At 45.9% G+C, this 11,420-nt stretch overlaps 2 protein-coding genes across 3 annotated transcripts in view; one reads left to right on the top strand and one right to left on the bottom strand.

The window, feature by feature from the left end:
• Window positions 1-853: 853 nt before the first annotated feature.
• Pnma5 (PNMA family member 5) lies at window positions 854-2,756 on the top strand. Its single transcript, XM_021152698.2, is given in 3 exon segments — window positions 854-2,161; window positions 2,163-2,247; window positions 2,250-2,756. Coding segments are annotated over 3 exon segments (1,854 nt in total). The 3' UTR covers window positions 2,711-2,756.
• Window positions 2,757-6,425: 3,669 nt separating this feature from the next.
• Window positions 6,426-11,420, bottom strand: part of Znf185 (zinc finger protein 185 with LIM domain) — a 42,884-nt gene continuing 37,889 nt past the window's right edge. Inside the window, exons 18-19 of one of the 2 annotated variants that reach the window (XM_021153491.1) lie at window positions 9,011-9,109; window positions 6,426-8,277 (exon numbers count right to left, since the gene is read on the bottom strand). In XM_021153491.1, coding sequence (XP_021009150.1) covers window positions 9,011-9,109 — 99 coding nt within the window. In that variant the 3' untranslated portion in view covers window positions 6,426-8,277. The remainder of the gene's footprint in view (window positions 8,278-9,010; window positions 9,110-11,420) is intronic. The other variant, XM_021153489.1, reaches the window with a different exon arrangement.

Raw genomic sequence — 11,420 nt, 5'->3', positions numbered from 1 at the left:
GCCTCTAGCTGTAGCAAAAGACTGGTGAAGGGGTTTCCTGCCAAGATTCACAGACTGCAGGATAGGGCCATACCTAGGACGAGAGTTGTCTGTTTTTTTTTTGGGGGTTTTTTTTTTTTTTTTTTTTTTTGCCTCTGATTCCAGATTCCATACTATGTAAACCCATATGCTTAATTTATCAGCACTCGCTCCTCAGCCCTATCCTACTCTCCATACCTGTTGCTAAGATGCTTCATTGGTTGGAGAACCATGGCATCACCTGTTGTCCATAAAAGGCCTTAACCTATGTGGTAACGTATGGTAGAAATCTAGATTCACACTGTTCTTGTGTCCATGTCAATACTTTAGCTTGTCATTTGCTCTTTGTACTCAGCACTGTGATCACATCTGCTGAGTTCCAGTCCTCTTTCTTAGCTGTTGAGCATTTCTTCAGGTGGAGGAGAGTTTATATGCTGCCAATCTTGAACCTAACAAGGAATGGGCTAAATCCAATATAGCACTGAGTGGGTGACAGAGTGCTCTCCTGTTCTTTCCTCTACTGGCATTGGTCTTTGCCTCCTGACATTGGCATTTTCCCCACAGGTACTTGCAGAATACACAGTAGTGTCCCTGGACTTGCAAGAAGGTTGCTGCAACCAAAGGTCAGCAGGGTTCAGTGAGCTTTGGGGAGCTTTCTGTGATTGAACAAGACTAAATGTCTGGGAAAAGGAAAGGTGATGGGAATCATTAAGTAACATCTTAACTTCATTTGCATTTCAGGTTGTGGAAACCAGGACATCACTGCCTTTCTATATGGCGTTGGTTTAGAATCTTTGAGTCCTAGTGTTAGGTCTGCTGATAGAGGGAGGGAACAATGGCCGTGGCTCTATTAGATGACTGGTGTAAGGGGATGGATCTGGACCCCAAGAAGGCTGTGCTCATTGTGGGCATCCCTGTGCAGTACACTGAGGCTGAGATAAAGGATGCACTGAAAGAAGGCTTACCTCCCTTGTGTGCATACAAGGTGATAGGCAGGATGTTCAGGAGGGAAGATGAAGCTAAGGCAGTCTTAATTGAACTGCCTGAAGTTGTTGATTATACTGTGATGCCTACTCATATACCAGCAGAGGGTGGGGCCTGGGAAGTGGTTGTCAAACCTCGTAGCCCAGATGATGAGTTTATGAATAAGTTGATGTACTTTCTAAGAGATGAAGGACGGAGAATAGTAGATGTGGCCAAAGCCCTGGGGTTTAGCACTGTTCCTACAGAGAAAATGGAGTTAAAGAATTTAGACCAAGACAAACCAAAAGGCTTGAAGTCTCTGTGTAATAATAGCACATGTTCCAAAAAGCTGAAAGTATTTTCTGGCAGTCCCTTTCCAGGCCCAGGAGAAGAAAGCTTTGAAACCTGGTTAGAGGAGGTCACTGAGCTGATGCAGTTACGGCAGCTGTCTGAGAGGGAAAAGAAGCAGTGCCTTATAGAGAGCTTGCGTGGCTCTGCCCTGTCAATCACACAGGCACTGTGGACTAGCAATGACTCCCTAACTGTGGAGCAGTGCTTGAAATCCCTAAAGCAAATCTTTGGAAATAACGAGGACTATAAGGTCTTACAGTTCAGGCTCCTTCAGTCTTCTCAGAAACCTGCAGAGAAGATATCAGACTACTTGCTACGTTTAGAGCCCCTGCTGCAAAAAGCAGTGCAGCAGAGCCCATTGTCAACACACAGTGCAGATTCAATTCGTCTCAAGCATATCTTATCTCAGGTCTCCATGACCACTGACCTTCGGGGAAAGCTGTCCCTCTTAGATCAGCAAGGGTGTCCACCTACTTTTCTGGAATTAATGAAACTTACTCGAGATGAGGAAGAGTGGGAAAGCACTGTGGTAGTGGAGGAGCAGAATCAGGTAGGAAGGGAAAGCAGTACATGTGAGGCGGCAAATGAAGTTGACACCCAGGCAGAGTATTCTAGGGAGGTCAGCACCCAGACCACAGGAGAGGAGATCACATCAGTGAAACGGAGGCGACTGCTCTGGAGACAGAGTGCTGGGGAAGAGGGGCAGAGGAAGGAATCAGGGTTCTGGGCTGAAAGTGAACCTGATGAGCAGAAGCCTTCTGTTAGAGCACAGGAGTCGGGAAACGAGAGAGGGGCTTGGGCAGTGAGCCACCCCAACCCCAAGGAAATAAGAGGCTCAGGACAGCCAGGAATTCCTTCCTGTGGCAAGCAACAGAGATACCTTGACAAAATCATGGGGCAGCCCGGACAAAGGACAGAGGACATGAGTGTTGCAGAAGGGCAACAGGGCCAGGGTAAGGCACCCAACTTCTTACTAGCTAGAAATGATTCCAACAAGCAAGAACAAGTTCCACACAGCTCAGTGACTAGCAAATGGCAGGTCCATGGGGAGTGTCAGAGACTGAAATGGGGAGCTAATATGATAACTAGACTACAGGGTAATCCAGACCCCAGTTGGGATACTAGTGGGTCACAAGATGGTAAGGATGGGTGTTCTGAGCTTAGAATGCCCACTGACACTGAAGCAGCACAGGGTGTGGAGGAGCCTGCCACAGGGTTGTCTTGGGCAGAGGACACCAGTGCCTGGGAACAAGCACGGCTAGGCAGGGAGACAGTACCCAGGAGAGGAGGCCGCAGGATCCAGCCTGTCTTCAGGATCGTCTACACTGCTCTAGGGGAGCCCCATGAGGGCAGCACCCTTGAGTCCTTTCGTGANTGAACTCCCCCCACCCCTGTGAAACCTGCAGGTCTCTGGACCCAAAGGACCTGGGAGGCAAGTGCCAACACAAGGCAGTTTCCTTCTTGACACCCTGACAGGACACTAGTGCCTGAGAAGAGCCCCAGGCTGGGGCACATGGCACCACAGGGTTAATGCCCTCAGCTGGCCTGAGAGCCTGGGAGTGTGCAGGACAGGTTTTGTGTGAGCAAACAGGAGCAGCAGGAAGAGGACTCTGTGTGTGGGGCGGGGGTGGGCAGGGGGCGGGCAGGGGGGGAGAGTTTGTCTTGCTTTCTTTTGTCCAGGGCTGCTGGAGAATTCCAGAGAGCAAGCAGGGACAGCCAGGTGAATACAACTCTGCCAGGCAGCTGCCAAGGCTGGCCCCAAACCCTGCCGACCTGGAGGGTGGCCTGGCAGCTTTGCCGAGGTGCCATCCTCCATCTGCCACTCATAACCAAACAGGTGGACATCACAGAAAAGGCCATCTCAAGGGTTCTGCCAACTGCCTGGCTCTCCCAACACAAATGCCCCTTCCTCTTCCCTTTNCCCTCTTCCCCTTCCCCTCTCTCCCTTCCCCTGCCACTGCTGTCCAGAGGCAGGCTACCCCCTGCCCTGGAACCCTGCCCCCTTATCTGTTAACCTCATAGTGACCCAGCTCTCCAGTGAGTCCCTTCCCCCATCTCGTGCTTACCCACCATCAGCTGCTCCTGTATAAAGCTGTGAGTGAGGGCAACTGGAGGCCCTGACTACCTACCTGGTCAGCCACTTCTACACCCTGGCACGTGTTGTGAGCTTCTGTGCCAGCCTAGGCTACACTAGCTGCTCTCCCACCCACCTGGTGTTGTGAACTCCTTGTCAGCTTTCCTGGTGTACATCTAGGCCAGCTGCCTGCTGCTTGTTCTCTTGCAGGTGTGTGTGTGTGTGTGTTCTAACCTGAGTTCCTGAGCCTGGTTCTGGAACCATGGGTGTTGACAAGGCTGATGAGTTCAACTTGGGACTATGTGTGATATTCCTCTCCTGTTATTACTTATAATTTTACTTTCTATGGTTGGTGGGCTGTTGCATGCTATGGTTCCACCAATTCCCTGTGCCTGGACTGTGTATGCTCTAAGGCAGGGCTACACTGGAGTGGGTGATCTCTTGAGATAGCAGAAGGCCCTGTGTGGGCAGAGCCTAAGGCTTCTAGTGACCACTCAAAGTTTCTGTTATGTTTTTAATGGTTTTAATACAATTTTTGTTGAATAAATTTCATGAATGTTCTGGCTATGTTCTTTCTGGCGATGTTCTGCCTCTGCTGTGAGTGAGTTGGGCAGCTGTAGTCGCTGGGTTGACACTGGCATATATGCATGTCAGAGACCATGAGGGGCTATAATGGTCTCCTGGGTGGGAAGGAACCAGGCTTCTGGTAGCCAATGGATATGGGGTACAATAGCTATCTGTCTTCCTAGGGCACTTGGCAAGAACAGGGATAAAGGAGCTATGTGCTGAAGGGAGAATGCAGTATATAAGGCAGGCCCCAGGATTCCTGGTGCAGCACTGTACTTGTAGAGAGCACAGGGCATCTATGTGATATATTGACAGGTATGAAAAGATGCCCCTATAGATGTCATGCCTAACTCAGACCATGGTGTTTTTCCCTCCACCTTGTTCAATCTACCTCCTGACTGGTTAGGGGCCAGCTTCTGTCTTCACTGAAGGGTGTTTGAGCACTGGTAGGACAGTGCTTGGCAGACATGGGTGTCACAGGAAAGAGTGGAAGGAAGGAAGGACTCATTCCGGACACCATGTCATAGTGTTCTTCCTTTCCTTTGGTGGGGATATATTTGACTGTTTACATGCACTCATGCATGTATGCACTCACATGTACATGTGTTAGTGTGCATTTCTGACTGACTAGGCATGGGAGTCGCTGTGTAAGAGCTTCTTTTTGAATGTAGGGAGTGTGTGTGCTCATGTATGAAAATCTCTGGATGTGAATGTTTGTCACTGAAGGTTAGTGACATTGTATGTGAGAATGAGTGTGTCAGAGCATGAGGCTGGACTCTGAGGGTTAAGTGTCTTGGATGTGAGCCATTTGTATGCCTGTGAATGTAAATGTGTGTGTGTGTGTTATTGGGTGAATGTGGCTGTCATATGTGTTACTACATAGCTTGTGAACCAGTGTGTTATAAATTTGGTGGGTCTGATTGAATCAAATGAAGATGGAAGGGAGGTATAGGGAGGCAGAACTTCATTTGTACAGATCCGTGTACCACGCTCTCATGGCCCAATATTATCCATAGTAGGTGCTCAGGAAACATGAGTGAGTAGGCAATTCTCCCCTTTCCTTTAGGTTTAGAGCTCTGAGGTTACTTTACCTAGGAACCTGTCTTTAACTTGAAAATCCAGATTATGCACCTCTTCTACTCCTTTAGTGGTTATTACTGGAATGGGGTTGTTGACCACTATTTTCTCATTGGGGTAAGAGAGCTCTCTGTCTGACACCATTAAAAAGAGGCAAGGAGATAGATAGCCTGTGTATAAATTCATACTAAAGCCACACATCACTGTGGGACCGTGAAAGGTATCCTGGTCCTTAGCTGAGCTAAGGCTAGAAGCCCTGGAGACCATAAAGGGATGGTAGGAGCTTTGTCTGCTCCGAGGCACCAGGCTCCTGTCACTAGCCACAGTCCCCCATAGATTTCTGGCCATCAGTCACATAAGGGCAATACTCCAAGCCCTCCACATGTTAATGAGGAAAAGGACATGACCTGTGGTTGTGTAGGCTCAAGACAGAGACTGCCATTCTAATGAGGTATCTAGAGGCCTGGAGGGCTTAGCCAATGAGCTTTCCTTCCCAGACACTCCTCCCTGCAAAAGGTATTTAGTCTCAGGCCTGCCCTGAGAAGTGGGGTATGGTTTTACTCATCCGCTTTCCATGGCAATAAATGATTTGGAACCACAGAGTGTCTCTATTCAACGGGATCTGCGGTGGGGAGCCATGGAGAAAGCCTTTGTTTACAGAGCCACTGTCTAATCTCCTGAAGAAGGCCTCTCTGCACTCCTAGCCACAATCACCACCAAGCCCAAGCCTCAGCCCATTGAGCCAAGGACAACCACAGTGGGACTAGATGGAGCTCCCTCCTCCCACCCCTCTCTGGTCCCCGACCCCAGACTAGATCCAGCCTTCTGGCCCAGATTCTGTTCTCAGCTCTTCCTCAACTTCTAGCAGCACCTGGGTGTCCAAGAGCCTGGGAACCCCATGGCTCCAGCCTCTTTGTAGGCTTGGGGACCCCAAGCCAGCTCCAGCTGTCCCCTGCCTCAGACTTTGCTCTCCCACCCCAGAGTAGTGTCCTGGGGATTCCCTACAGCCCAACACTTGCCCGGAGACAGTGTGGGGTAAGCACAGTCAAACTTCCCATGTCCCGGCTCCCTGAGCAGCCGTGCCCTGTGGTGGAGCAGACTTGGGCCCCATATATCATCTTGTTTTTTTTTTAGACAGGCTCACTCTAAGTAAGCAAAACAAAACAAGAAGACAACAATTCACTCCTTCAGTGTTCCAAGATTATATCAGGGATCAGGCCTGTCAACTCAGAGTGGCCCGTCTCCTGAGTGCTAGGATTACAGGCATGAGCTACCATGTCCAGTTTTGTTTTGTAGCAAGAATGGCATCTGGTAAAGCATATGCCTATAACTACCAAGTTATTATACTTAAGAGCACACATACACACAGATTTTTTTAAAAAAAGAAGTTATAATACTGATGTGTAACATCTTAACATTTATTATAATTTGTGTACATTAATGTGGATTAAGCAAGGATAATTAAAAACAGTAAGCAATTAAACAGAAGAAAATCAATGCAAAACCATCTCTCTTTGTTAACTGCAGAATTTTGTGTCTAAGACACAAAAGGGCTGTTTTGGATTCAAATCAATACTAACCTTACAAGCTGTCTTTGAGTATATTTCATATTTCTAAAATTCCTTAAATGGCAGAGTACACCTTTAAGTGGGGAAGCCATCAGATCTAGAGCCTCTTAGTCTTGTCTATGAGGCCTGCACTAAAATGCCTAGATAATTAAGGGAGTGACTTAGTTTTCTCTTACTAGTTCATTTGGCACACATATGTTACACATATGTTATTGCCCACTATCTGCTAAGTCCCATTCTAGAGCTGAACTTGAGAAAGACTAGTTCATAATTAGTATTGGGGTGTGGCACAGTGCACTTCTTCCCTTCAGAGTTCAGGTAACAGATAAATAGTCAAATAAATAGAATGTTCTTCTCTGGTTACCTAGTAGGAAGAACAAGTCCATTCAAAGTCTGCAGAGAGTGAAGAGCTAGCTTCTAAGTCAATCCAACAACGAAGCCTCAATTTTGCATTCCCAAGCCTCGAGGACTATTTTTCCTTTCAAGGAGCTTCCAATTTAATGCTGAGCCCAAAGGCAGCAGAGTGAGGTTGACTTAGAGCAGCATATTAGCAAACTGCAGGGATGAACCTGCCTCTGCTGTGCCAGACATCAACTGGTAGTGTTTTGAGTACCTGGGGACCTAGAAGTTGATGTTAGTTTGAAACAGATTCGGGACTAGAAAACAGGTCACAAAATGCTGCATGATCAGGGCAGAGAGCCTACTTCACGTTTCACTGGATAGCAAGCTTTTCTTTGAGAAGTTACGTAAGCCAAATTTGTCTCTGGGTGAAAGGCTCTGGAGGAGAGGGAAAGGGAGCAATTAAATTACCGTAGTGTTTCATGGAGGGACCCAAGAAGCCCAGAGATGGGGTGAATTTCACACTTTTCAAAGCCATTTCTAACACTCGCTTCAGGGAAATATTTCACAGTAGGAACAGAAGTCTCAAGAAACCTTATCTGTTTTCTTTACCCTGATTTACATACATTAAAAACTGCTCAGAGGAGAAAAGTTCAGCAATACTGAGGGTAAAGATTTTAACTAACTAACAAAATTCAAACAGACACAGATATCCCTTTGGTAGAAGCCTCCTAATATTGTATCTTATCAAATTTAAACCTGGGTAAACTTTCCAACATGTGCTGACATACCTTACTGGAAAAACCAAAGGAGAATGGGAGGAGGTAATTTAAATTTACGTGATTCAATAAAAAATTAACTATTTTAAAAATACACACACACACACACAAAGTAAATAGACAAGCTAAACATTAGCCTATTGCCAACCCTTAGTATTTAATGCCTGTAATTTCCCTACCAGGGATCGTCAACAGTTTTTTGGCTTGGCCCCTCAGAAGCCTCAGAAAGTCTGCATACGCTGATACCTAGATTTGTACCCATGTCTAACATACTAGGTCATCTGCACTCATTAGAAAACATGTCTCAGGGAAGTCAAAGTGGACTCATTCATCCTGGAAGCAAGGAACTGAGATATTCCTAAGGTATAAAAGGCTACACAAAATCATAACATCACTACGATACAATCTTAGATGTATGCTCCTTCCGCACAAGGTAGGCAGAAGTACAGTGGAACCATGGAGGATGTAAGGGACGAGGAGCCAACAATTTGGGTCAACTGGACAGCCAAATACAGCTGGGGATCATCAGCTTCTGTTCAGCCTGGAGGAACCAAAAAAGGAAATAGAGGTACTGGTGAGACTTGAAGTATCTAATCCCTTACAGCCAGGGTCCTTTGGGATGGGTAACTGTTGCAGTGATTGTGAGCCCAAGCCCAACACAAAAAGCATTTCCTGGAGATAAGTCAACCTCAGGTAGCCAGAGAGGGAAAATATGCTGTGTTCCGACACTTGGGATAATCCCACTGGCTACTGGCCCAGAGAGAGCTTTTAGTCAACATCTTGGTTATTAAGCCTAAATCTAAAGCTATGCAAATAATGCTTGAAGATGGCAGAGACTGGTACTAGAATTTGAGAGCTGAAATGAGGTCAAGATTTTACCATATACCACCTACATGTTTGTTTAGAACCACTCCCTTTCTACATATTTATTTCCTTGTCACAAAATAGGCCCAGGTGTGCCAGGGTTAACTAACAGATTCAGCTGAGGTTCTAGATGGGGGAGGTATTTCTGTAAAGGAAGATACTATGACTTTTAACAACTTTGAAAGGGTCGTGGGGGTAGAGGTGAGGGTGGGGAGGGGTTCATACATTACTTAAGATCTCAAAGAAGCATAGGGCAAAGGACACGGACTTGAGATTCTCTAATTAGATGGCTGAGAAGCATAGCAGGGTTCTGAAGTAAAACCCATGTCCAAACCAAGGCAAATTTTTGTCTTGCTCCTTTAGTTTAATGTGGCTCTGGGATGCTTCTCCTATGAGCTTCCAGAACTCACCTAGAAGAGCTTCTCATAGCATTTCCCACAGTGGATGGTGTCACGGTGAATGAAGATCTGATCTAGGAGATCACCCATCGGTTTATTGCAAATCCCGCACTAAAAAAGCAAAATGGAGGTGAGCACTCAAAGCTGTGAGTTGATGGCACATCCTGGACTTCCAAGAAGATAAGACATTGCAAACATAGATATTCAACGTGATTTATAAAACAAGATAAACACACAATAAAACACCAAAAGTAAGCTGGTAGTGACTGGGGAGATGGCACTTGCTGCAGATTTGATCTCCAGAGCTCATATAAAAGCTGGGTGCAGAGGTACAAAACTGTAATCTCAGGGCTAGGATGGCAGGCATGGGATTTCTAGGGCTCGGACTAATATTCCTGTTCTTAAATAACACAGCAAGCAACCGAGGAAGACATCCAGTGTTGCTATATGGCACACACACACACACACACACACACACACACTGGCAGGATGATTAGCATACTGGCTAGGGGCTGCAGTTTCATAATCAGCCTAGGTTAAAATCTTGACTTTTATTTATTTATAAGCTGAATTACTAAAACTTTCGCAGTCTCCGTTTTCCTCACCTATAAGATTAGGAGAGGCTGGAGGCCGCGAATGTTTACGGTCCAGAAGAACGTGATAGAGAACATCCCCACAGAAGAGGGGAGGTTTTATTAGTCCAATCCCTCCCATAAACCTGTGACCCCAGGAATGTCAGTGGCAGGACTTCCTAACCCTGGGAGTTGAGTAAAAAGAGACTATGAAGTGCCAGGTTTTCCAGAACTCTCAATGTCTCCAGCCTGAGGCTTCTAGCTACAGGCAGCCAAAGGTGCACGGGAAGGAGAGAACAGCCTTTAGACAACCCCAAGTCTCATTGCTCATCCTCTCCATGCACCCTTCTGATGGCAATCTGCATACTTCTACTTCCCAACTTACTTCTCCTGGCAGAGTATCCCTCAATGTAAATCAATTATGCTTCTAGTTCCTACATAATGTTTCTATCCTTGTAGTTACTGCACACCAGACTAGAACATGGACTTAGAATGGTGCTGACACATTGAGGGGGTCTCTTCTGGGCATGCAGAAAATGGACAATGTATATGACTGACCCTAACCAATGTCATCATCACTTTTCTTGGGGCAGCAAAAAGGAGCTGGGTTTAAACTGTGGGCATGCAGGACACTGGGGAGTTGACTGCACTGCTTTGCCTAGACAAGCCAGGCTGGATCCCCCACCCCCAAGTTCCTACTCCACAGCAAAGTTTGTCAGATTTTCTGGTCCTGGTGGTTGAAGACTAACTCTGTCCTGGGACCTCTGCACCTAGTAACCATAGAGGAACCTAGGTTGATGACTGTCCAGGTTAGCCAGTAAGTCTGCCATTTTTAATAGATTCAAAAGCTGCTTGGCCTGTAGTTCCTGCTTGCTCAAATAAAATGTATCCTTCTCATATGTCTCATGGGATTGATGAGTAGGCTAGTGACACCTTTGTCAGTGTAATGGCAGCAACCAAGAAGGCCCCAGCTGCCTTCTCAGTTCTCTTCAGGTGCAACAATCAGGCCTCAGGCCTCACTTTACTGGAGCTTCAACTAGAGCTAGACACAATTTACCTTATTACCAGACTCGGAAAAGAGATAAACTCACAAACAGATATCAAAGTAACTTTCACTATTCCTTTATTTAAAGAAACTTGCTTTACAATAACTGCTCTCAGTAGTCACCCACCTGTGTCTTATGGTGAATGATTGGATAGATAGAAAAAAAAAGATGTAAAGGTTACGTAAGGTCTAAGGATACAAAAGGTTAGGTTGTAAGGATCTAAGAAAATAGTTTTTGGTCTAAGAAGTTGTGTATATATGCAAGTTAAAAAGGTCTGAGGATGTGAAAGCTTAAATTGTGATAAGAAAGTGACTTAAGGTATAAAAAGAATGAAAACGGTTTCAGATTTCTTTCCCTCTATGCTATTGTTATATTAAGACTTCAAAAACTCAGCAGCTTTTTAAATACATTAATCAATGAAGTTCTGGTAAGCTATTAATCTAGTTTTGGTAAAGCACTTCAAAATGATATCATAGTAACAAGCTCATTGTTTTAAATTTCCTTTAGTTGTCTTCTAAGTCTATACTTTGTAGTGTGCTAAAAATGTCTGTCTAATCTATATACCCCCAGTCTTCTGGACAGAGGAAAAAGGCCCTGATTTCATGATCTGGACTTGTACTGAAAATCAAGATCAAGCGAGCTTTTGCCCTTCTGCTCCATGGGAGGTTTCTGTCCTCCCTGAACTTGCCTTAAAAAGTGTTCATGCAGCCGGGCGTGGTGGCGCACGCCTTTAATCCCAGCACTTGGGAGGCAGAGGCAGGCGGATTTCTGAGTTCGAGGCCAGCCTGGTCTACAAAGTGAGTT

Source organism: Mus caroli, chromosome X, assembly GCF_900094665.2.
Source record: "Mus caroli chromosome X, CAROLI_EIJ_v1.1, whole genome shotgun sequence".
NCBI classification, from domain to species: Eukaryota; Metazoa; Chordata; class Mammalia; order Rodentia; family Muridae; genus Mus; species Mus caroli.
The sequence above is the reverse complement of the archived record's forward strand: the minus strand, read 5'-3'. Positions and strand labels throughout refer to the sequence as shown.